General features: G+C 39.0%; 1 protein-coding gene across 2 annotated transcripts; it reads right to left on the minus strand.

Annotated features, from left to right (window-relative positions):
- Positions 1–17,471: 17,471 nt before the first annotated feature.
- Positions 17,472–26,391, minus strand: LOC136206387 (uncharacterized). 2 transcript variants are annotated; one of them, XM_065997415.1, is made up of 11 exons: positions 26,244–26,391; positions 24,437–25,056; positions 22,598–22,775; positions 22,270–22,498; positions 21,737–21,876; positions 21,026–21,312; positions 20,634–20,846; positions 20,062–20,553; positions 19,241–19,903; positions 17,946–18,482; positions 17,472–17,854 (listed from the first exon to the last, which is right to left on the minus strand). In XM_065997415.1, exons 2-11 carry the CDS (start codon positions 24,710–24,712, stop codon positions 17,630–17,632), a joined length of 3,240 nt encoding a protein of 1,079 aa, XP_065853487.1. In that variant the 5' UTR covers positions 24,713–25,056; positions 26,244–26,391; the 3' UTR covers positions 17,472–17,629. The 2 variants fall into 2 exon arrangements, with proteins under 2 accessions (XP_065853487.1, XP_065853489.1); XM_065997417.1 differs by lacking the exons at positions 22,598–22,775; positions 24,437–25,056; positions 26,244–26,391 and adding an exon at positions 21,983–22,112 and having other exon boundaries at positions 22,270–22,482.
- Positions 26,392–27,816: the final 1,425 nt, after the last annotated feature.

Here is a 27,816-nt window from a genome sequence, read left to right on the forward strand (position 1 = left end):
CACTCTTCCATTTGAGGTTTGGGATGATCTATCCCCTCTTCAGTGAATTCATTCACAAAGTCTGCCAAGACCTGACTCTTTAAAGCTGATCTGCTTTCATATCTCACATCGAATTCACCAAGGCGGATTGCCCATTCCATCAACCTTCCAGAAGTGTCCGGTTTCTGCAACACCTTTCTCATCGGTATATTCGTTCGAACCACCACAGTATGAGCCTGAAAATATGGCCTAAGGTGGATCGCTGTGGTGACAACAGCCAGCGCCATTTTATCAAGCCTAGAATATATGGTTTCGGCATCTTTTAGAACCTTGCTCACATAATAATTCGGAAACTGCTGGCCATCCTCCTCTCGTATCATGACCGTGCACACAGCTTTATCCGTAACCGATACGTACATGTAGAGGTCCTCACCTTTCATAGGCCGACTCATCATGGGCGGCTCCGTGAGAAACCGTTTGATCCCTTCAAAGGCCTTTTCGCAATCCTCTCTCCATTGGAACGCCTTTTGCTTTTTGATGACCTCATAAAAGGGCTGGCATCTGCGCGCTGAACAAGAGATAAACCTGCCCAAGGCTACGATCCGCCCATTAAGGCGTTGCACTTCTCTGATGTTCCGTGGTGCTTGCATTTCTAGGACAACCTTAACCTTGTCAGGATTTGGGCTAACTCCTTTTTCGCTGATCATGAACCCTAAGAATTTTCCATACGTCGCACCAAAAGTACACTTCTCTGGGTTCAGCTTAATATTGTGGCGTCGGAGTATGCCCAGTACCTCCTTCACATCATCCGCATGCTTTTCCACGGTTGTGCTTTTAATGATCATGTCATCCACATAGACTGAGTAGTTATCACCCTTGCTTTCCGCGAATATTTTGTTCATCATCCGCTGATAGGTAGCTCCTGCGTTCTTAAGCCCAAATGGCATGACTTTGAAGCAATAAGTGGCTTGATGAGTCACGAACGAGGTTTTAATTTTATCTGAAGGCTCCATGGGAATTTGATGGTAACTTGACTTCACGTCTGTAAATGAGTACATTGCATGCCCGGCAGTTCCATCCATGAGTATGTCAATACATGGTAAAGGGTAGTTGTCCTTGGGAGAAGCCTTGTTAAGATCTGTAAAGTCGATACACATGCGGTAGGATCCGCCTGCTTTCTTCACCAGAACGATGTTCGCCAACCATTGAGTATAAAGTACCTCCTCAATGGCATCCGCCCGTTGGAGCTTGGTGATCTCTTCTTCTATCACCTTCTGTCTTTCAAGCCCATGGTTCCTTCGCTTCTGAGCTATGGGAATTGCATCTTTATCAATGTTAAGCTTGTGAGTGATCACGTCTGGACTGATCCCGGGGAGGATCTCATCCTTCCAAGCAAAGACATCCTCCGCTTTGTGGAGTACCTTGGTGATTGCGTCTTTAATTTCGCCCTTGAGCCCCCTGGCCATTCGCACCTGTTTTTCATCCGCCATGAGGTACATTTCTGTCTCGCCCAAGGCCATTGTGACGAGCTCCTCCTCATCCTCCTCCTTAGATTGAGGGCGAATCCTTAGTGAGGCCGAATACGTCTCTTGAGCCACCTTTTGGCTCCCTCTGATCATTACACCTCCCTTGGCCGTGGGGATGTAAAGCGTTAAGTGGCGTATGGAGATAAGTGCTGCTGCTTCGGAGATAAAGGGCCATCCAAGGATGATATTGTAGGTTAACTGACCATCCAAGACAGAAAATTCCAGATCACCTTTCCAAACCTGATCATCGTCTGCAAGCTCGCAATCCAGAGTGACTTGGCCTTTCGTCTGGATGGTGTGTCCTGTCACTCCTAGGATATCTACCACAGTTGGCTCCACTTGGACCGGATCAATCACGAGTTTGGCAAAAGCTCCTCTAGTGATGACATTGCACGAACTTCCAGTATCAATCATCACTCTTTTCATCTCCCAGCCTTCCACCATCATAGTGACGACCAATGCATCCGCATGAGGAGAGATTTCAGGACCTACATTAGCAAAGGGGCGATTTAACGATGTCCTGTCAAGAGCGGTGGTCTTTGCCTTCTTTAGCATTGGTTGATATCCAGGTCCGCCTGCTATGACATTAATGGTACCCTTTCCTTTCTTCTTTGGGTCCTCTCTGGATCTATCGCCATCTCCCTTCTTGCCATCATTTTGGATGAACCGATCCAATTTGCCTCTCTCAATGAGACGCTCGATTTCTCTAGCCAACTCCCAACACGCATCGGTGTCATGGCCATTTTTCCTGTGATATTTACAATAATTTTTAGGATTTTTACCAGTATTGGTGTACTCCCCCCTTTTGGTTCGGGGTATGAAATGCTCCGTTTGTGTTGACTGTTCTCGATCCACATAAGTACTTCACTTTTAGAAGCATTGAGAGGCGTGAAAGAGGTGACAAATGCCGATTTGTTCTTAGAACCTTTTCGCCGACCTCTAGAGGAGGAATCATGATGCTTGTCCTTTTCTCTATCTCGATGGCGAGAATCGCCTCTGTCCCTTCTATGCGGAGATAGAGATTCGTGGCGAATGTCATCCACCTCCATAAAGTCCTTGCAGCGCTCTATTAGTTCTGCCATACTGGTAGGCTTCTTACGAATTAGATCCTCCTGTAAACTTTTACAAGTGGTATTTTTTACCAGAGATTCCACTGCCATGGAGATATCTACATCCATAATTTGTATACACAATTTGTTGAAGGAGTTTATATAATCTTGAAGGGATTCATTCGCCTTCTGCTTTAATTCAAAGAGCTTCCTGGATTTGACCACTGGAGGGATACAGCCAGCGAATTTAGCACAAAACTCTCTGCTTAGTTGGTCCCAACTATCAATCGAGCCAGGAGGCAATGATTGGAACCAGCCATAAGCGGGACCTCCTAACGTGGTGACGAACATTTTGCATAGTACTGGCTCGGTTGCACGATTGAGGCGAAGCAATATTCGATATTTTCTGACATGTGCCTCCGGGTTGTCAGCACCTATGTATATAGCGAGATTAGGTATTTTAAAATGCCTATCAGTCTCCTCTGCTTCAATCCAAGCCGTGAAGGGCGAATCACGATTGGCGAATGGGTTATGCCTGGCATTCTCCTCATTCATGCGGAGCACCGCTGCTCGAACTCTGTCATCAAAATTCTTCGGATCCGCCCTTGGGCGACCCCTCCGTGGAGATCTTCTTGGAGAAGATGACGAACTGGATCCCGAAGACGGATCCGAGGGTGATTGTCCGTCACGTCCGCCTCCGCCTCCACCTCCACCTCCACCTCCTTCGCCTGGGGGAGCCTGACCGTTATCTCCTCCAGCGCCTCCTAAAGGAATATGCTCATTATTTCCCTGGTGTGGTGGTGGTGGTGGCAGCCCACTTGGATGTGGTGTGACTACTGGCCTTTTACTCTGCCTACATCCAGTAGATGGGGGGTGACCTGCCTCTACGGGAAGATCTCGGTTTTCGGGGCGAAGGTGATTCAAACCGCCTACTTTTCTCCTTTCTACGCTTCTTATGCTTCCGTCCTTCTGATCCACCCATGGAGAGGTTTGTCCGCGGTCGCCTTGGGATATCTGACCCGCCCAGATCAATCCTCTGGCTAGTGGATCCGCCCACCAGAGTTTGAGTGGTTCTTTGACTCCCTCCTGCGCCAGCAGGAAATAACTCTCGATTGATCGGTCGTTCTCCTAACGCCGTCGTGGTGGTTACCATGGATTCCGTATTATGGGCTTGGAGAAACGAAGAATTGTGGGCGTTTGGTCCCAGATTCATCTGAGGCCAAGAAGACATCGTAGATGAAGGCGCTAGGCTCCAAACTGGAGGAACGATCATGAACGACCTTAGGCGATCGCCCGTTTTAGAGCCAAATCTTTCCCTTATAGCTTCTGCACACATGTTGATGAATGCGTCCGGAGGCATACTACTTTCAGCGTGCGCTGGAGGAGCATTGGAATCAGTGCGACCAGCACCGGTTATTAGTGGTGTCTCAACCCCCGAGGAGGGGTTATGATCTCCATTTGTCATATTTCTTTTAATCGTGAGTGAAAACCCTTTATTTGTTTAAGGATTCCACGTTCACCGCACCAATTGATAACTTGTGGAAAAATCCTTGATCGGAGTACTTCCCTGTGAGGCGCCGTTGGGATCGGCCGGGGACACTCCGATGCCAAAGTCAGTAATATTTCTGAGAATAAACTGTAAGCACAAAAGTGGAGAATCAGTAAGTGTACCTTGATAGCCTAAGGATGTAGGCTATATATAGCTTGGAAGTCGTAACCTTTGGCAACCAGAAAGTCTCCATTAATGCTCCATTAATGGCAGTTATAAGTTATCCTTAAACTGGCGGTTTAGCTAATTGATAGCTCATTAATGGCCTTTATGGCCGAGTCGGCTTTAGCTGTTACAGTGACGAATCAAGTAGATGAGGAGATCCGCCTTATAGGTTCGCCAGCGGATCTCTTTGAGTGGGATCATGGAGATCCGCCATCCGGATCTCCTTTGGGGATTAATACGCGGCGTTCTCTAGATGAATATCCCTTTTGGTCCTTAGGATAATATCTCAATGTTATCACGAACAAAACCCAAGGTCCAAGAATCGGGAGACCGTGCAAACGATCACGCTCCGTAATGGTAAGGGTTTGGAGCCACCGGTTCCAAAGGCGATTCCAACCGCTCCAAAGGTAAGTAACGAACCGGAAGCGGTAAGCAACCCCGGTTCGGACCCGAAACCCATGACTTCCTCGGACAATAATAAAGTTGTTAGTGATCCAATTGGGACTTATGTACCAAAGCTCTCATTTCCACAAAGACAAAAAAGGGAAAAATTGGATCACCAATACGGCAAGTTTCTGGAAATTTTTAAGAAACTTCACATTAATATCCCGTTTGCGGAGGCGTTGGAAAAAATGCCCACCTATGCAAAGTTTCTTAAAGAAATCCTCGCCAAAAAGAGGAAGTTAGAACAAAATGAAATGGTAGCGCTAACGGAGGAATGCTCCGCGATTATAATAAATAAACTCCCGCCTAAACTCAAAGACTTAGGAAGTTTTTCCATCCCATGCACAATTAGGTGCTAGTATCAATCTAATGCCTTTGTCCATTTTTTGGAAGCTCGGTTTGGGAGAGCCAAAGCCTACCAACATGACGCTTCAATTGGCCGATAGATCAATCGCCCGGCCGAAAGGAGTTGTGGAGGATGTCTTAGTGAAAGTGGACAAGTTCATTTTCCCCACCGATTTTGTAGTGCTTGACATGGCGGAAGACGATTCGGTACCGATCCTCCTAGGAAGACCATTTCTTGCAACGGGTAGGACTCTCATCGACGTCCACGAAGGTAAGCTTATACTACGGTTGCAAGATGAAGAGGTAGAATTTAACGTATACAACTCTATAAAATTCCCCTCTTATACCATGGAGGATTGTAATTTTTTAAATTCCGTGGACTCTATTGATCTGTTTGTTGAGAGTTTGTGTGATAGGCCTTCCATGGAAGCCTCTTTGGATTCAAACAAAAATGAGCATGTGGATGAGGAGCCATTGAATAAACTGTTTGAATACTCCTCCGAGATAGAACAATATTTGTTGGCGAGGAACCGGTTCGAGGGCTTGGACCGGGATAACAAAGCAAAGCCAAAGTCGTCTCTCGAAGAGCCCCCGACTTTGGAACTTAAACCCTTGCCTCTTAATTTGAAATATGTATTTTTACAACCTCCTAGTTTCTTACCCGTTGTCATATCTTCTCTTTTGACAGAGGAAATGGAGGAAGCGTCGATTGCGGTGTTACAAAGACACAAAGGCGCATTTGGATGGACCATTCACGACATCAAAGGGATTAGCCCCACCATTTGCACACACTGCATCTTTATGGAAGATGAAGTCAAACCCTCCGTGCAACCACAACGACGACTTAACCCGAACATGAAAGAGGTAGTGAAGGCCGAGGTAATCAAACTCCTCGACGCAGGTATAATCTTTCCTATCTCCGATAGTCAATGGGTTAGTTCAGTCCAATGCATTCCCAAAAAAGGGGGCACAACGGTGACGGAAAATGATCAAGGGGAATTAATCCCCACACGAAAAGTAACGGGGTGGTGGGTATGTATCGACTATAGAAAACTTAACGAAGCCACCCAAAAAGATCATTTTCCCTTACCATTCATTGAACAAATGTTGGAGAGAATGGCGGGGCACAAATTCTTTTGTACCCTCGATGGCCTATCCGGCTATATGCAAATCCCCGTTGATCCTTCAGATCAAGAAAAAACAACATTCACTTGTCCTTATGGGACGTTTGCATAGACGGATGCCGTTCAGGCTTTGTAATGCCCTCGCCACCTTTCAACGTTGCATGACGGCTATATTCTCCGAAATGATTGAGGACTTCATGGAGGTCTTCATGGACGATTTTTCGGTTTTTGGGTCATCCTTTGAAAATTGCTTAAACAATCTTGATAAGGTCCTTCAACGATGCGAGTACACTAATCTCGCTCTTAGTTGGGAAAAATGTCAATTTATGGTTCAAGATTGTATCGTGTTAGGACACAAAGTGTCCGGGGAGGGAATCGCGGTCGATCCGACCAAGATTGAGGTGATTGAAAAATTGCCTCCACCAATCAATGTAAAAGGGATCCGGAGTTTCTTAGGTCATGCGGGTTTCTATAGGAGATTCATTAGGGATTTTTCTAAAATAGCAACCCCCTAGACCCAACTCCTCCTAAAGGATGCGGAATTTAATTTTTCTTCCGAGTGTTTAATTGCATTTAATACGCTTAAAGAAAAACTAATTAACGCGCCCATCATGGTGAAACCCAATTGGGATCTCCCCTTTGAACTAATGTGCGATGCTAGTGATTTGGCGGTCGGTGCTTGTTTGGGCCAACGGGTGGATAAACTTTTCCGCCCAATTTTCTATGCGAGTAAAACTCTCAACGAGGCCCAACAAAACTATTCAATCACGGAGAAAGAGATGCTTGCGGTAGTTTTTGCTTTTGATAAATTTAGATCCTATCTTGTGTTATCAAAAATTATCGTATACACTGACCACGCAGCTCTTAAGTACTTAATGACCAAGCAAGATGCCAAACCTCGGTTGATACGATGGATTCTCCTCCTCCAAGAATTCGACATTGAAATAAAAGAAAAAAAGGAGTGGAGAATGTCGTGGCCGACCACCTTTCCCGTTTGCAAAACGAGAAAACCGAATCTCCGAAACCTGTAGAGATCAAGGAGACCTTTCCCGATGAGACACTTTACGCGGTAACCCCTCTACCTTGGTATGCCGACATGGCAAACTACAAGGCCGGTAATGTTCTTCCCCCACACCTTACTTACGAGCAACGTAAGAAGTTCTTTCACGATGCTAAGAATTATTTTTGGGAAGACCCTTTTTTATTCAAATCTTGTGATCACAATATTATTCGTAGGTGCATACCGGAGGAAGAGGTAAACCATGTATTACACATGTGCCACACCCAAGAGCCGGGGGGCCATTTTGGCCCAAGTCGAATTATGGCAAAAGTCTTGCAATGCGGCTTTTATTGGCCCACCATGTCCAAAGATTCCCAAGACTTCGTCAAGTCATGTGACGCTTGTCAACGGAGCGGGAACATCTCCCGTAAAAATGAAATGCTCCAACAAGGAATCCTAGTTTGTGAACTCTTCGATGTTTGGGGGATAGACTTCATGGGACCTTTCCCTAAGTCGCATAACAATGCCTACATTTTAGTGGTCGTTGACTATGTCTCTAAATGGGTGGAAGCCGTTGCCTTGCCCTCAAACGATTCTAAGGTGGTGGGAAAATTCATTAAGACAAACATTTTTACTCGGTTTGGGACCCCTCGGGCTATTATTAGTGATGGGGGTTCCCACTTTTGCAACCGTCAATTTGATCAACTCTTACATAAATACGGGGTTGCACACCGAGTATCCACACCCTACCACCTGCAAACTAGTGGGCAAGTTGAGGTTTCCAACCGAGAATTAAAACGCATTTTGGAAAAAATGGTTAGCACCTCTAGGAAAGATTGGAGCCTAAAGCTCGATGACGCTCTTTGGGCCTACCGCACGGCGTTTAAAACGCCCATCGGAATGTCACCTTATCGATTGGTTTTCGAGAAATCTTGTCACTTACCAGTGGAACTAGAGCATAAGGCATATTGGGCTCTTAAACTTCTAAATTTTGATGTGCAGGTTATAGGGGAACATCGTCTCCTTCAACTCAATGCCCTAGATGAACTTCGTCTAGGGTCATACGAAAATGCCAAACTTTACAAGGAGCGTACGAAAAAATGGCATGACAAACACGTGCAAGTTCGGGGCCATACACGGTCGTCAATGCACACCCATCCGGAGCGGTAGAAATCCAACATCCCGACAACACAATCCAACGGGTGAACGGCCACCGATTGAAAATATACCTAGGCGGAGCTCTTCCACAATATGGCGAAACCATGCATCTCCGGACTCCATAAGCACGCACGCACAAAAGTCAAGCTACTCCGACTATAAATGTAGCACCGGTTTGCATTCTCCAAACCTTTTGTCTATATGTATCATATACGTTTTTCCAGTTATTTCTCTTCGTGTGCATCTTCTTTCAAGTTTTTGCTCATTTTAAACCAAAAATAAGGTTCACGCGAAGCGCCTCTTTCGGCCAGCCCCGCGTGAACCACCTTCTATTTTACATAGTGGCTGGAAACTCAGATCACGCGGAGCGCCCCTCTAGGCATGCCCCGCGTATCCGAGTCTCTGCCCAAAGAGCACACAACAAACACCTCTTACGCGGAGCGTACCCCTATCCACGCCCCGCGTATCTGAGTCTCTGCCCAAAAATCACACAAAATACCTCTCTTACGCGGAGCGCCCCCTTGGGTACGCCTCGCGTAAGAACAGACCTCTAAGGTCCTTGTTGTTCTTCGATTCCATCTTTATTTTGTTTTTGTTTCCCTTTCTTTTGCGACGTCTTTGGAATACACGTCATTTTAATCACGCGGAGGGTCGTGCAACCCCGCACTTACAGTTTGTTTTGCACTAACAAAAACAAAATAAACAAAAACAATTAAACTCATTTATTGGCTCATAAATTACCCAACACACTACCTTCTACGGACAATAACTAAAAGTTTCGTTATTTGTCGTCAAAGGTGAATACATCGAAACATAAAGGATCGGTTTAATTAAGAAATTTAAGTCTTGATTTCAAAGTTATGGAATTTATGCAAAGCCAAGGTTCGTATTAAACAAAAAGCATTGAGTCCTAACCCACAAGTTATCTCTATAATGAAATTTAAAAAGGCAATAAAAACGGGATTTTTGAAAATTTTACGAGAACTTGAAAGTACACAATTTAACCCGAAATTCTTGTGAGGTATTTTTGAGCCTAAAATAGTTCATACGAGAACTCTATTTCTTTCACAAATTTTTCGAGAGCTTTAACTTCACTCGACTCATAGAGTTTGCATCTAATACCGGGTTAAGTACACTTATTTTGGTAAGAAGGGTAATAGATGATAAAACGAACCCACTTAGGCTAATTCCTTTCTTAATTATTTTTCTCATTTTCATTAACCTTTAGGAAGCCCCCTCGAGCCTATTAACCAACTTCTTTGCTAACACTTTTTTAACATTTAATCCTTTTTCCTCTTGTTCAAATACCAATAAAATCAACCGCATCAGAATTACCCGAAACAAACCAAGGCCTTAAAAGCACAATAAGTCTTCGAAATCATTTTTGTGCCGCTCTCAAAATAAAAAGAAAAAAAATATATACTAATAAAAATAAAGAGCAAAAAGGCATTCTCAAGCTCTACCCGAGCAATTTCAAATTTTATTTTACAAGCTTGCTAAGGCCAAAATGAAAAAGTGATGCGATCATCAAAATGGTATTTGGACTCGAGTTTCTAATTAACCACTGAAAAAAGCCACTCGCATTACAACCCCCCTCCGGGTTCATTTTTAATATTGCCTAAACCATAACATAGGAGGAAAAACCCGGATGAAAATGCAAACTCAAAGTGACTTTGAGTAACTACAAAGAAGAGCGCAAAAACACCGACCCACCAAAGTTTGAGCGTAAGAGTGAAATCCCTTGGTGAGGTACAATCGAGTCCTTAAAAGATAATCAATCCCCGTTAATATTGCCTATTAAGTTTGATCATGGAGGTTTCAAATAAGTTTTGGTCACTCATTCGCTTGCGTAAGTACTTGTCAAAAACTTTTTGTAAAACTTTAGCTTCGAAATCAGGCACTTGGTAAAACCAACCGGAAGTTTGTTTCTTAATTGTCTCAATCCCTTGTCTTTCAATTTCTTTTACTTGAGGACAAGTAAAACTTTAAAGTCCGAGGAGGTTGATAGGGGCATTTTGTCCCTATCTTTTAGCGTGAATTACGGTTTAATTATGGACTAAATAAGTGAGTTTAATTACAAAAATAATGTGTTTTTAATAAAATAACAAAATAAAAATAAATTTTATGCTTTTGATCAATTTCCTTTGTTTTCAATTAATTTCGAAAAAATAAGCGTCAAGCTAACTCGGCTGTCGAGAATTGTATTTCGCAGGTACAAGCAAAGGAGTAAAAACCCACCGACACACGCGGGGCGTCTGTCTGTCCACGCGGGGCGTGTTCATGACATCAGGCCTAAATCTGATCCTCATGCAGGAAATTGTCAACGGAATGGGCAAACATGCGGGGCGCCTGCTTGTCCACGCGGGGCGTGTCCTGGGAAAAATGCAGAAATAATGCAACTTGTGTATTTACGATTCTACCCCCGAGCTTGATGTATAAGTAAGAGTGATTAGCACTCATTTCAGTATTCAATTTTCCATGTATTAGAGTTCCTCACACCTTGAGAGCTTGATAATCCTCCCGTTACTCCATCGAAGTTCTGTTCTATCCGCATTCACCAAGCTCGAGAGTTCCAGCTCCAAGTCCTAAGAGACGACTTTGAGTCCGGTTAGCTAGTCTTAAGGGACGATTCTTCTTCCCTTTCTAATTGTTAATTAGCTTGTACTCTTTCTATGTACTAGGCTTGGTTGTATCCCATATTTTCGTATTTCATATTTATAATACATGATTCACGATTTTGTTTTCACTATACGTGTTAATGTTTATTGTTTGCTTTGATACTTATAATTGATTGTTGTGTAGGTCGTTAACGAGCTCCGAAATCTATTAGGAATCACATAGGTGTTGCCTCACCAGAGTTGACAAACCGGAAACCGTAGGAATTGACAAGACACGGAACTTACGGGCCCTAGTTTCTGATCCTAAGAATTAGAGTCGCCTTAAGGGGAAATCACGACTCTAGAACCTCACGGAGTTGTTCGGTCTATTAATAGTCGTCTTTGCAAGAGTAAAACTATTAATCGTATATATTTCATGTCGTTTATCATAGATTATAACTTATCATCACCCGTATCATTCTAAGAGGGCTTGAAATACGTGAAAATTGTCTCACCCGTAGTTTAGGAGTAGTTTATAGTTGTCACCCAACCAACTAAAGTACTCACCGCTTAGATAACGTATAAAACTGAGTAGTTTAGTACTTGTAGTTATAAATCTCATGGATTCGATACCCGGTCTTAATCAGATTATTACTTGATACGACGGGGTACACTTGCCCCTACGTAGTAGCGTCTAGTAGAGTTAGAGCGTTTAGAAAGATCATATCCGTAACTCTAGCACATTCATCATCATTATATTTTACCGCTCTACCGGACTCTCATCAGTATCCAAGGGTGTGAGACATGGTTTGGAAGTGACCATGTTGTGACATTCTAAAATATTAAGGATTTATTTCACTTGGGAGAGATGTATTTCATTAGATTTGTAGCTTATTTCTAAACCAATGAAGTAAGTGGCACGACCCAGATTCTGAATGGGAAAGTCATGAGGTTAAGGGAGATTTATTAGTCCAGTCCACCACTAGATTAAACCCTGGTACTTTATGGATCATGAAAAGTAGAGTTTGGGGTGGAGATATGTGCTAGTGGAGGATAGATGGAGACTGGTACCAAATAACATAAGGTTTGGTTATGAGAAGTGATATCGAAATATCCAAATTGTCTTGAGAGATGACTTCAGGTGACCTGAGAATATAAAATTCCGTCAGATAGGGGCCGGAGTCCGGCGAACCCTCTTTGATGCTTAAGTCAATGAGGTATTCAATAGAGAATACTAACTTGAAAGAGATACAGTAATAGTGAAATGATATTAGATTATGTACCTATTGTTCCATCTCTGTGCTATTTATAGATAATTCTTTACCTTTGAGCTTGTGTGCTTGCACACGTGTCAACTCCTTATAGGTTTCAGACCATATAATTCCACAATGAGCAGAGTTCAGCGCATCCTTTGAAGTCCAAAGATCCCATTGCACATTGCTCAACTCATGCTTCCGAAAAAATCATTCTTAGTGGGCTGGCCCGATATTTAGTTACTTAATGCGCCTGAGTCTTAGTTTGCTAATCCCATAATTCATTAATTACCATATCAAGAAGCAATGTGGTGTAATGGATCACTTAAGTTGGGTGACATAGTATGTGATGTTAGAGATTATGGGGGATATGTCAATTGAAGTCCTAATGAGATAGGGTTGGTGTTTGTGTTATTAAATACAAATGAGGGTTGTGGAAGGGGGGATTATGTTAAGGATAGACGAGGGACTCTTTTTGGTACATTGATAAATGGATTAGTGGTATGGATATAGAAGGATTTGTTAAGTTAATTGATAATTGGGTGAAGATTTAATGTGATTTGGAAGACTTTTAAGGGGATTAATCTATCAAGGCAGTTTTGACTGAAGATTGGAGAAGACTCTGCACTCTTGGATATACTGTGGCGAGCTGGCCATTCGAGAAGGCATTCTCCCTTTGGTGGCCTCCAGCTCGCAAGTTGGCTCTGATTTCTACCATAGTTAACAGATTCCTGTATTTTTTAATATTTAAATCAAAATAGAATATTTCATAGCTGATTTTTAGATTTAATTTTCTATTTAAAGACCATGGGTTCATTTCCAAGGCATTTAGTATCAAAAGCATCCAAAGATAATTGTTAGTATACATCAATCAGAAATTCTTCCATTTCCATTGCCATTTGCTAAGCTTCCACCTTCTATTGATTCATTAGCGATTAAGGTTCATCCTCCAGTTCAGATGATGATTGCTTGAGTTAACAAAGCTCCAAAGGCAAATTTTCTTCTTCTTTGTGCTTAGTTAATTTGTAAAATATTTCTAGATTTGAATTGGTTGTAAACATTATTCCATTTTCATCTTTAACCTCAAGTTGATTTAATTTCATTCCTCTTTTTATGATTAAGATAATTGTGTATGTTTGGATTATTGATTGAGTTTTTCATAAGTATGAATATAATTCTGAGTTCATATAGGCAAATCTCAACAGTATTCATATCGGAAATTGTAAGTATTAATAACACCACGGTAAATGGATCCTAGTTTCTGAGCCATTTGAGTTGGCTATGGTCTAGTTAGGGAATCACGTATTAAGAAAAGGCATATGATAAGTTTGTTCGATCTCTGAACCATTTATGCATTAATAGTCTTTTCATAATTAAGTTTGAATATTACTCCAATTTTCTTATTATCGTATCATCTCCATTATCATTCACATGGAATAACAGTTATTCTTAATCGTTTCATTATAAATGGAGTAGAATTTAGCTGTTAGATTTCAGAATTGGCATAAAAAATCAAATCCAAATTTTCACCACTTAAATAACAATTAGGAATTGCGTAAATCGATATTTGCACTATAAATCCCGTGAATTCGATACCTGGACTTTTCCAGATTATTACTTGATAACGACGGGGTACAGTTATCCCTTATTGAGTCTTTTGAGTGTTAGCTTGAGGTGCATCTCCGACTTACAAAATTATGGTTCATTCCCACCTTAGCATCCACCTATATGGGCTCTTTAAGCATTCTTGATCATCCTCAAAGGGTGGAGATTGTGGATGATTGCGATTGTTACAGAGGAAATCCACGTGGAAAAAAAATAGAAGAAGAAAATACACTTACTTTTTGAAGAAAGAAGAAAGCGTCGCACGAATCACATATGAAGTAGAGAAGAGAGCAGAATAGCATAGTAAAACAAAAATGGAGACTAGCAGAGTAAGGAATGCAAATTGGACCCTTTTTATAAATGAAGGATAATGGGATTTGCGTAAGCAACCATGATAGTTAAGTGAATACAAAATGTTTAAGCATTTAAAACCCACTACAAAATATGATTTTGCTCACATTCCTTAACCTTGGTAACCACCGGTAGTAGGAAAACATGGTAAAAGCACAATGACACCTTTCGAACAAGATCCCTCACACTGAAGATGTGTGGCTATCCCGTCTGCATGCCTTAAGATTCAAACATTAAAAATGCTCACCATTTCTCGAGAACCCCTTAGAAAGGTAAGACGTGTCCCAAAATCTTCCCTCTTCCAAGATTTAACAAAATACATCGAAGCTTCGACCAAACATATAATATCCAAGAAGACCGAAGGACAAAAATTGTCCCTCGGTTTAAAAGTCCATTTAAGAAATAAATGCCTTCGAAATTTGGTTTTATACCATTCATATAAAACCGACCAAAGCCTTAAAATACTTCATATCCAGCTAATGGGGAAAATCTAATAACAGTATACTAGTGAAACATCCATATGAACCAATGACAGATGCTCTCACCCTTTCATCCTCCACTTAGTCTCAAGATGCACTACATGAATAAAGTCCACACTCCAGAAACTACCAGCCCAATTGTAAATCTCATATATCCATACACGCTACGTAAAACCACTAGATTAATAGGACTCACTATCTCATGATGACTTCAACCTCTATAAATATGAGGAACCCCACATAAACAAGCTACACATTCTTTTTTGCTTATTCATCTATTCTTCTCTCAACTCTTAATTGATTTTGGTATCAGAGTGCAGACACTGGTCTTCCTTTGACTATTTGTTAATGGATTCTATTGTAATTAAAGTTTGTTTTCACACACTAACTTTTATTAATATTCGAATTCAAGATTTCTAATTTAAGCGAGTTTATACCCTCCTTTACTATTATTTGTGTTTGAATAGTTGTGATTGTGACTTTCTTTCTAGCTAGTGTTGGAGACGTGCATAATTAATTTGTATAAACCAGGTCAAATACACACATTTTTGCCTCTTCAATTTTGCACAAGAAAAGAAAAATGATATTTTTACCTATCTCATGAAATAACAAAGTTTTTTTTTTTCATAAACTCTATTTGCTTTTCCTAATTATAACTACTAATCAACAATTTAGAGAGAAGGAGAACAAATTTTGATAAAATAAAAATTTCATTCTCAAGTAATGTTTGAACAAAAGTTGCAAGCTCATTCTTTGGACTATATTTTGGTTGAATATCGCATAAAATAGTCAAATTTCACCGTAAACTTACAATATTTTTATATATAACATTTTTTTTTACCTAAATCACATATATTCTTGTTGAGATAATACTCCAATCTAGAGGTTTTATTTGTTCCGTTGACACCAATCTAATTGGGATTTTCGGGCTTATTATTTTCCTCTAGCCTTATCTTTTAATTAAAAAAAAGGGTTTTGCTATTTACCGCACTAAATTACTTATCACCACCTCCATTTGGACAATTTTGCCCTTTGCATAATCTTTTTTTCAAAACTGAATTTTTTTTAGAGACAATCGGTCAAAATTTGGTCTAAACGGATGCCGCATCCGTTCGGCCCATGATGGGAACGAATACCGCATCCGTTCGTCCCATGGTGGGAACGGATGCCGCATCCGTTTCCGCCATGGGCCGAACGGATGCCGCATCCGTTCCCACCTTGGGCCTAATGGATGTGTCATCCGTTTAGGCCAAATTTTGGCCGGTGCAAAATCGTAAAATTTTTAGTGACGAATAATACTAAATCGTTCAATTTTTTATGACGAAAATACAAAATCGTCATAAATTATATATTATTTTTATGAGTTCTTTGATAAAAAAAAAACGTAAATTTTAATGTTTTCGACTTGTAATCATCCATTTCAAGAGTTCGGTTGTCACCGTACCAATTATTTTCATAATTTCAATTATTGTTGTTCGGGTTTATAATTTTGGAAAGAAAATTTTCAGTTTTTTGATTAAAATTATGAGAAGGGCAAAAAAAGTCCAAAGGGAGGCAGTGATAAGTAATTTGGGGACGGTATTTAGCAGCTCACTTAAAAAAAAAAAAAAAAAAGTTTTCTCCCCGTGCTTGCAGATGACAAATAACGTGTTTACTTGCACATAAAAAAAAAAATATATCAAGAGTTTAACCAAAAAAATATATGAAGACATTAGCATTAAATTCTTTTTCAAAATATTAAATTGCACCTTTTCTTGAACCAGAGCAGCATTCTTAAATAAAATTATCATAATTAACTAGATTCAAATATTTATCAAGTATCTATTTAATGAAGTTATTATTCAATTTTTCTGGGTAACTATGTTATTTAGGGTAAGGAGATTTATGATTTTGTTCTAAAAATGAATCTAATGTTTTCATTCAAAATAACAAAAGATGTTATGTATTTTGCGAGTCATTTATTTCATTTTGGAAAAGTTTGGACTATAGTTTTCCAATAAAAATATATTATTTGTTTATTTATCCCAAATGTGTCAATTGCAGAATGAGTATTGCACTTTTATCAAAACAAATTTCCCCCAGATTTAAAATAAATTAAAATTAGAAAATACCATTTGATTTTACTGACCACCATTCTATCATCAAGTAACATATTATATCAGTAAAACAATTATTGAACTTTTTATTTTTACTGATAACAAAAATTAAACCTTGTTTTTTGAAATGGCTTTTCTATTTTTATGAAGGCAAAAAGCATAATGAAGCCCTGAACTTTTCATGTTTTAAGGATCAAGCCTCTGATCAATTATTTTCTCACATTGAGCCTTGATCATTGATTCTGTTATGGATTCAGTCCGTATATAACTTTTCCATCAAGTTTGGACGACACGTATCGTTAAAAAGATTCGGACTACTGACGTGGACAAATAAAACTAAAATTTTGTTAACTATGATAGATAGAGAGTAAAAGTAAAAAGAAAATATGAAAATCAATTTTCAGTGGGTTCTTCCAAGCTCAATTTTCTCCTCTCCCATTTTACGATTTTCGGCATTAGAATCACAAAATCGATCTTCTCCTTTCCCAAACTCGACAAAAAAGTTAAATAACGGCTGAATCCATAACAGAATCAATGATCAAAGACTCGATGTAAAAAAATAATTGATCAGTAATAGAATTTGCAAATATGTAAAACAGCATACACAATAGAGTTCAACGTCATACTTCTTTCAAAATTAAAATTTCATTCTCTAAATTTCAGGCTTTATTAGTTACTTGCAAATTAGAAGTTGAAAAACCTCCAAGAACACCTGAATGTACATCTGCAAATCTAAGAATAAATTAATGGCTTATGAGAAATGGCATCTACCCTAAAACATTAAATACCTGAATGAACAAGGACAGCATTCTGTACACGATTCACAGCAATGAAGTTAAGTGTTCAAAGAAGGAAATAAAAATGAAGTGCCTGATTGCTACATACAAATACATCATCCATCCCCTTATGTTATGTTGCGTTTCTCACAATTTTTACACTGCTGTAGAAGCGTTTCAAGTCCTTCATAGCCTTTTCCTCGATCTGGATTGAGCGAATCGAGGAGGGTGCGTCAATATCCGGTTTGAACCAGCGGTTCATCCCTGAAGAATCCGACGGTGACCCCTGACTAGATGGAACTGTGAATCCAGCTGTTCTCGTCTTTGGGCTATGGGGAATATTCTGATGTTGCTTTACCTGATACCAGAGAAGTAAAAGATCACTCTCACTGTATATACATTTTGCAGATGAACAAGTTAAAAATACGAGTGAGCACAGCACTACTTGCCTGCTGCATTATTTGTATGTCTCTAAGCGATGGTCGAGAAGGTTGAGGAGGAGTTCCAGAAACCCAAGGAGGAGTGCCTTTTTCTGCATCAAGTCCCTGCGACGTGGGTGATGAGACAACTACGGGTATCGGTTTGGAAGTCAAGAATGAACTTAATAGCACTTTCCCATCACTTTTCCCATCTTCCACCTGTTCTTTATTCTTCGTTGATTCCTTTCCCAACGTCTTGCTCTGTTCATCCTGAATCACACGAAGTGAAGCAGATCCCTTAGAGATCTTGGCCCCACCCCATGCAGGACCTTCACTTCTAGGTGTTATTGGAGGAGGGGCAATTTCTTTAGCGACTTCTTTAGGGGTGTCATCAAGAGCACCACTCAAAAACATGGAAAGACCACCCTTGCGGTTCTTCTTCTTGGATGCTGCCGGAGATGAACTCTTGCTTTTTAGCAAGTCAGAACTATCTTTCTTCTCAACAAAGACGGTAACTTCTTTAGAAGGCTGGTTCCCCATACTTTGCTCGGACATGGTTTTTTCCACCTATCAGTAGTTACATCCAGAGAGTTAAATAAGTTTCACTGGTAATTTTTATCTTCATGTTCTCTATTGATGTGGAAAATCAATAAAAATCTCTTCTTAGCATGTCAACAGCAGTAGAGCTATCCATTATCACCAAATTATGAACCTAACGCTATCCATCGTCGCCAAATTACGAACCTAACGAGTAAGAAGAAGACGAAAAATAACAAAACACAGACGAGACGAGCAAGAAAAATCAAATGACTTTACTATGCTCACAGGCACTAGTTCTGTAAAATACTATCTGAAAGAAAATTACGACAAGTGGTAGGGGATGGCACGCAGACAACAGAAACAATATCTATATAGGACATCAGAAGACTACATCTCTATAGCTTAACTGACCACTGATGCTAAGTTGAGGGAGTTTAATCAGAGGCAATATGAGAAAGCAATTGGAAACCAATTTCATTAGTGTGAAATTAACCATCTGTTACACCACTCATTTTTTCAAGCATCAAGAAGCCATCTATCCAAAAGCGCTGAGAGCTAAAAAGAATTTTCAACATGATTCCAAGCGTCTAAAGGAAGAAACTCATTCTAACTCTTAAACTAGCCTTCTGAACTTCCAAAGCACTCCCAAATAGACTTGTCCACAGCACACCTACTGAACTCCCAAACCCATTAGAACACAAATTTATACCCATACTTAACGACAAATGTGTCCAGCAAATTTTAGCATTCGGTATGAATTTATACAAAAGCTTTAACAACTTTACCTTATTGATGGAAACCTGAGAGATTTCAACAACTAATGGATCCTTCACAAGGTTTGAGTCCACATGAGTTCCACTAAAACTAGGTTCCAATTCAGCCAGTGCTGCCTTCTGTTTGCTCTTTCTTTTTTGTTTTTTTGACGCCTCGGCCTTTTTATTCACTTTCATATCTGATGAAGTTGATGCTTTTCCTGGTGAAGTTTCAACTGGAACACCCAACTCAGCTAAAGAAACTTCCAGTGCTGACCTTGTTTCAAGTTTTGCAAGCTGTTGATCATCCAGAAGATGACCATTAGATTGCTTTACTTCAAGCATCTCAATTTGCTGCAACTTTTTCCGCAATGCACGGACTTTTCTCGAGATGCCTTGATTGGGATCGTCATCTGGTTGAAGAAAAAAGTCTGACCTTTGATCTCCACTTCTTAACATGGATGTGTTTTTGTGATTATCACGACTCCTAGGAGTATCACATTCGCTATTCTCCTCTTCACCATTTATAATTAAAGGAAAAGTAGCTGTTGGAGTTGGGAGCCTCCGGTAACTCCATGGTTCAGATGATCTCAGGTCAAACAAATTTTCAAGATTAGCTAGAATCTCTAGTGCAGTGCTTGCAAAAGCATGTGATGAGACGGTTAAAACATAGTCAAGGTTGTGAATGACAATGTCCTGCAAGAAAAGTAAACAAAGCAATTTTCAGAAATTGAAACTGATAAATTATCATATTTTATTCAATGGAGGGACATTCCCTAATCAGCACACACTGAAGCACTGTATCTATTCTCCCAGATTATTCCATACCATACATCCATGACAACAGAAATTACCTCACAGTGCTTCCTTAGGTCCTCGGCTCCAAGTGAGTCAGCAATTTCAAGCATTTGTATAGCATTTCTTGGCTCAACTAAATTTTCTGCTGCCAATTTTTCACAAAGAGATTTTAAGCTCGGGACAGGCCTTTGTGGAAAATCATCCTTTGTTACAGAGTTTGACATGTCACTAGACTCAGTATCACTGAACATAAAATCTCCATCGAGCTCTTCCATTTCATCCCCATCTCGCAACTTAGGCTTCTGAGGACACCTGACCATACTGGGAGGATAGATAGGATGATACAGAGAACCAACAATCAAAAGATGTGTTTCACCAACTGAAACTGAAGTGGCCCTTTTTACACCATGTAACCGAGTGATTACTGGTGGTTTGTCAGTTCCTTCTTTTCCATCCCACATGTAGACATCACCAGTAGTAGTAGCCAGAGAACTCCAGTACTTCCCAGCAGAAATGCTCGCCACATTTTTCCCACAGAATGAGTATAACTACAAAAGGAAAGAAGGATGACATTTAACAGCGGAAAAGAGTGCAAATCAACAAAAATACCAATCATTACAAAATGAACCTGCTGGCATTTGAGATCAGGATCTGAAGAAACCCAATAAAATAATGCGCCATCATCAGTAAGGGCCAAGCTGTGAACCATTCCTGCAGCTATGGAAGCCACATGAAGCCGCTCCATGCGATGGAATTTCAGAGGACTACTACCACTTTTCTTCAAATTTCTAGCAATCAGAACACGTCTTGGAGTAACAAGCCGATGACCCCATGTATACACCTGGCGTGGCAGTGTATGCTTATAATTTTGCTTGCACACAGCTAAATAGTAACAAGATATTCATGATACGCCAAATCCAGGACACATGATAAATAAAGCAATAGTGTGGCATTGTGCTGCATTTATGTATCAATAGTCAAGTGCATACGATAATGCAATTGAGATTGAGACAAAATTACCTCTCCTTCAGCTCCTAATACAATTGTGTGGTATTTTGCAGCTGCAACTCCTTTAAACACCTTGCCCTTTAAGTACTCAACCAATCTTGGGGTGTAATTGGATGCTGAGTTGGAAGTGCCATAGCCTAGTTGACCCTCTCTATTGCAGCCCCATGTGAAAACTTCACCAGAATCAGAAACCACAGCAGTATGTTTGTTTGCTGCAGCAACAGCAACAATCCTTGACCTAAGTGAACTCACTCTCCGAGGTGTAGGTTGAGTGTCCACAGTGTAACCAAGCTGACCCTCTGACAAAATCAAAGAGCTTAATCCCTCAGAAAAAATAGATTCTTGAAAAATACAAGGAGAACAAAGTTTCTTGCTGCCATTAATTTTTTTATACTTGTACATGAATCCACTTATATATGCACCTAACATCCATACTCCACTAAATTTGCACAAGTGATTGGGTATTATGATTAAGGATGAAAACACATCTATGTTGCACGGAAACTCTTCTTCAGTGGCTTTTCCACATTTCGTGTCCGCTTTTGTTTCAGTTTCTTTTCCGTTCCATTTCCATTCCTAGCTATATTTTTTTAGAAATAACGTTTTCCCGGTGTCCGTTCTTGTTTCCGCTTCCGAGCAGCATAGGAACACATGAACTGACCTTTAAAATCAGATATCATTTTCTTGGAATTCATCCATAATTCAATAAGCTCGTCAGTTTACCTCTATTGGATCCCCAGGTGAATACTTCCCCACTCTGAGTAGCAAGAACAGTATGATGTTTTGCAGCTGCAATTGCCTTCACCCGGCGGGATCCTAAACCAGATGTCAACTGACGTGGAGTAATAACTGCTGCTTGACCACTGAAAAGAAAAGATAAAAGATCGTCCTTTCATACTTATCTTTTTAAGAAACAAAAATCTACAAAACAAAAGCATTAACTATGATAACAACACAAGTTGGACATACATGAGCTTATATTTTTTGAGCTCTAAAACTTGAAGAAAAATGATAATCAGTTCCATCTGTTTCTCTATAATTGTGATTATGCAATTGAAGGCCATAAAAACAGAAATAGAAGAATTCTGATATTTCAGTACTGCATCCAAAACATCAGTATATGAAGTGAAATTACGTAGATGATCATATATAATGTCTAAAAATCATAAATTCCAATACAAAGTGAAGTTGAAACTTTTTAAATAAAATCTTTTTTGCATGCATCTCAGTGAAGTAAGAAAACTAGGTTACCATACCTGTGGATATCGAAATCAGGATGCCCAAGGCGGCCTCCCCTTCCAAATCCCCAGGTGTAGACGTCTCCATAATCAGTAACTGCTATACTATGGAACTTCGCAGCAGAAACCAACTTAATAGACAATCCATGAAGTGCATCAACTTTGCAAGGCAGCTTTTGTAAGTGAGCATTTCCAGTTCCCAGTTGGTAATTGGTGCCACTCCCCCAGCTGAACACCTCGGTATCCACTAAATAAAGAAATAATCAAGGCTATATTTGCATCTCATTTGAAAGAATAGTAGTACAATCAGCAATCATGTATAAATTGTAAACATTGATGTAGATACCTGAGTCACTTCCATCTCCAGTCGCCTGCAGTACAGGCCCAGACAGGAGATCAACAGGTGTACGAGATTTGGAATCCTCCAATGTAATTGAAGCACCGGACTGAAGAAGGACACTTGCAACTGCAAGGTGACCAAAATGCAAAGCCCTGTGAAGACTACTCCAACCCGATTCTCCATCCTGAAATGAATTTGTTTACCTATTCAATGAGGAATTGGTAGAACAAAAATTGTAAGTTTGGAAATAGTAAGGCTGATGTACATGTTTAAGTATCTCTTGAGGGTCATGTAGCCAATTCCACAACTTAGGTTCTGTTCCATTATTCAAAGTGTGGAGATATAGAGGACACAACAAGTCATCATATTAAAACAGAATAGCTCAAATGGTGAGGCACAACTGGTGGGTATTCTGTTCTTGGTTTCCAAACTCAGAAGACTTGACCATGACTGCAACTTCAAGTCATTTCAAGAAAAAAACAAAACAAAAAAATCACATCTTCAAAATGTTCAGACAATGTAAGAACTCCCAACAAATGTCCACCTTTACTTGAGTTGTTTACATGCCAATGTTCCATATCCATTGCCTTTTCAGTGGCATCTTTAAGACACTACAAATGAAGTCTAGAAAGGTGTATCTTATGCTTATGAGTGACGAAAACTACTAAAGAGAAAACTGAGAAATAGAAAGAAATATGGGAATTGGGACCTCTGTCAAGTAGTAAGTCTCATGTCATGTTTTACTTCCATTTTCCCTTCCCTTAAATTTACTCCCTCCCTCAGATAGAGCCTTATGATTATGGGATAATAAATATGTCTCAACTGATAATATTTTCATGCCTGGTAATGGTACCACTTAAGCAAGTATTTTATAATCAAATAATAGATTCTTTATCTCCAGTCTGAAATAAGTTTGCCTTTCAAATTGATGTCTGAAGAAAACAAATATTTTTTTTTTTTTTTTTGAGAAAAAAAATATTTACATGTTCTACAAGATATATATATAAACAATTACAAATATAGACCATTTAAGCTTGTTTTAATTTGGCTGCAAAACGCCAAACTATATAGCTACAAATTTCCTAACAACTTATTAACTTAATATAAATGCACACATTTGTTTAGATGACTCAACTTTAGTGAATGATTCTCACCTTAATTTGAGAGTCCTAATACTGCCAGAAATTTATTTTGAAGAAATTCCTTATGTAATAGATATTTAAAGATTCAAGACAAGAAAGAGTTTTGTTGAGATAACTTCTGACCATGGGGACAGTTCAAGTCAAACTGTCTAAGCTCATTTTACTATATAGCCCATTTAGTTTGCTCAATAGATGAAATGAGCACAAACTCTTATAACTCCTGTTGATGAATGATCAAATTATGAGCACAAACTTGCTAGTGTTACAATAGATCTGATTCATTTACAGCCTCGATTATTCATTGAACAAAATGTAAACCAAGTAGGATTTAATTCTTATTTTCTAGACTACAAAAATTGTACAGAATCTATTCTTTCAAAAGATGCATATAGAACATTGGAAGTACATCTGAATCTTAGAAGACTAACAATTGTTAGGTGAAAAATCAAAGAGCACAGCTGGGGGCAAGTAGGAGAAGATTAAATGCTTTTTCAATAGATCCAATTTTACCAAATTTCAATAATAAAGAGGCAACTGCAAGATTACTAACTTCTGCAAGTAATCAGTAAAACTCCATTGATTATTTAATAACAGCATTAGATTGGAATCGCAGAAAGTCTAGCAATAAGGAAAACGGGGATATATATCAGATTTTATGTCAGTGTGTAATGCAACTTGAAACAAAGGTTTAAGAGTAACACACCCTAGCATCAGGATCAGCGCCAGCCATGAGAAGCCTCCTAATGATGGGAATGTGGTTCCTCCAAATTGCAATATGAAGAGGAGTCAGACCAAATATATTCCTTGAATTAACATTACCTCCATTCTTCTTCAGTAGGGTCAACACTGAATCGACATCAGCCAAGGACCCCTCTCGCACAACAAACCATAGATCTTTACAGGAACTTCCAGGTGAAAGTTTCCTAGATGGCATTTGCACATTCTGCTTTTGACTTTGAGGTGAAAGTGGCGACTCCATATTCTATATGCTTGGCGAATGATACAAACTACTACTAATTCCTACAAACTAGTTCCTTTGCCTATAGCTCTAGCTGCCCGGTGCTCATTTCTAATATATACAGTGGTGTCAAGAGCCAGAAAAAGAGCCTTTACAAGTAGTTAGCGAAATCCAAGAAATTGGAGATATCAATTCTTTCTAGTCCATCTCAAAATTTGCTTTCAAATCTAGCTAAGAGAATCAAAAAAAATAAATTCATTGTAATAGAATTGTATTTAACAACCTTTCAGACCACCATCATCATCAGCACCAGCATCGGAAACACAAACCAACTCCAAAAGCCATTCACAAATGCCCATAAAAATCTGCACTAGAAATTTCTCAGTCAATGAAATATATCAGCTGGGGAGAAATTGAAAATTGAAGTGAAATGCAAAGACCAAGACATGACAACCACTACATTATCCAAAAAGCTTCAAGTATTGAATGAGAAACGGTACTTCTATTATATTAAAAAAAATTGGGTGGTTGGGTCCTTTGGTCACAATTATCCAAAAGAAAAGAAAACACTTCAGTAGAGTGCTACATCATAAGATCTCGAAATCACAAACAACAGTACAAAAATCGATCATTAAAAGTTTGCATTTAAGAGAAAATGGCATGTGAAGAGAGAGGCTATCACAATCATCAAATTGATCAGATATATGTTGAGCAAGAACATAATATTTTTATAATTTTTTCAATAAAACTGAGATTAAGGCTTGGTGGTGGTTGTGGTCCTTGTATAGAAACATTGCTCATTCTCACAAAATGATATTGTCTATAACGAACACCTATTGACAGAACCAAAATCATAAAATTGAAAGCTTATGACAGTGTCAAAGAAATGCCCAAGAAAAGAAAAGAAAAGAAATCTGATAATTGGCATATAATGATTGAACAGAACATCCTCAATAATAAGAAAGAAATAAGCCAAATCTTAAACTTACGGCTGAGGAGAAACCCAATCAATGAACTAAAATTTTGGGAGTTAATTTCCAACTTATACCAAAAGCTTTCCAAACAGCTGGATCAGAATTCTTTTTCTTTTCACAAAAAAAAAAATTAAAAAAAAAAGCTTACCAAATTGCTACTCTAGCTGCATTAGATCAACCAAAACAATACAAGCTTGATAGCAAATCAAGTATTACACCACAATAAAAACCAGGTCTTGCATTGAGATTCAACACCTAAATCCAATTCAAAAAATAAATTGTGCATTGAATAAATCCACCAAACAAAGTTAAACATTGAATACAAAACAACATAACTGGAGCCAAAACAACGAAATTAGACCTCACAAACCTAACTTAACCAACGCCAACAAACTAGAGAATTAAAACAACTAACCCATTTGTTAATTTCCTAATAATTTGATCGAAAAAAAAAAAGAAAAATGAAGAACTCAAAAGATGTAGAGAGAATTGAATTCCACCGTAAATTCTATCACAGAAATGAGGAAGTTCAATTATTTTCTGAAAAAAAGACTGAAATGAATGAAATTATACATCACCTCGAAAGAGTTCCACTTCAGAGAGAGAAGCTCACAAACACCACACAGAGAGAGAGAAACATATAGGAAATAAAAATTTCTGTTACAGAAGAGAATCGGATCCACGAATATACCCAACCAGGCAAGAAGCATCAGAGGAGAAAGGAATCGAGCTATTAAGGATGGAGGGGCACTATGGGAATTTAGCTAATAATACGATGACCAAAATGCCCTTGTATTTTTGGAGTTTGACGCGCACGAGAATCGGGTCTGAAGTTCGGGGATGTATCAGCCACGTCAGATAAAAGTACGTGTTTGATTAACTGTATGAACGACGCGTGTCAAAACTATAGGCTGACAGGAGTCGGGAAGGAATAACGGAGAAAATAAATGTGGTCATGCTCGCCGTCTTGGGAGTTCTCTTTTTTTTGGTGGTGTAACCATTTTCAACCTGGTACCCAAATGACCTATGTGCCCTCTCTGTTTTTTTTTTCTTTTGAAAAAAATTATATTAATTTCTTCAACCATTACAAATAAATTTTACTCAAAAAAAATAAAAAGGAAAATAATTATCATATTTTAAACAGGTTAGAAAATTTTCGTGACTCGGTTTGAGATTTTAAAGAAAATATATATTTTAGTTTTACCTTTTTTCCTAATATTACGATATCAAAATACATTGTAACAAAATGACCAATTTTAATACGTAAATCATATACAATGTAACAAGGTATACAAGACATGGAAAAAAAAAAAAAGATAAGAGTAAGGAGTGACGTGAAATAAACAATATTGAAGGCTAAACTAAAAAAAATAGAAAAGAAAAAATATCAATTACAAATTAATATTGATGATATAATCTGAGATGAATTTGGTGGAACCGTCTAAAATAAGATAGAAAAATAATTAAGGAAGAGTTTGAGAATGGACGATCCTGCTCCAATGTTATTAGCGACGAAAAAAGCTATTGAGTAGTGTGTAAATCTTAAGTTAATAAATGAAATGAATTAAGTACATTAAAGTATATTGTGTACGTTGTATTTATAGAAAAATCAGGTTGCGTGTCCTATATAAGAGCAAGAGATCCACGCAATAGATAGTCATGGTGAGAGCATGCTATTAACAAGAAACGATTATAACAGTAGTCCATGCCATTCCGCGAATCACGACGTTGAATGTGGGCAAGAATGTGTTTGACCTTGAGTAAGGAATGTTAGAGGATGCCAAAATCACAAAGCTAGCGTTAATCTTTCAAATTCACGTTCATCCCACCAATTTGATGCGTTTTAATCTGATATGAGCTCGGGACCCTTGAATGCTTGAAATAAGACAAAAAAAAAGTGATAAATGAGGGACCAGTGATGGCGACCCTGCTTCGATGCCTAAGTTAGTGAAGAAAAATGTTATCGAGTAGTGTGTAAAGCTTAGGTGAGAAAATAAAATGAATCAAGTATCTTTAAGTGTATTGTGTACCTTTTATTTATAGAAGAATCATATTGTGTGCCCTAAATGGGAGTAGAGGTCCACGTGGCAGTCATTCAATGGTGAAATTATGTTGTCAACCAAAAATGGTTGTACCGACAGCTCTTGTGAT

The sequence above is a fragment of the Euphorbia lathyris genome, chromosome 9, assembly GCF_963576675.1.
Source record: "Euphorbia lathyris chromosome 9, ddEupLath1.1, whole genome shotgun sequence".
In the NCBI taxonomy this organism is placed as follows: domain Eukaryota; kingdom Viridiplantae; phylum Streptophyta; class Magnoliopsida; order Malpighiales; family Euphorbiaceae; genus Euphorbia; species Euphorbia lathyris.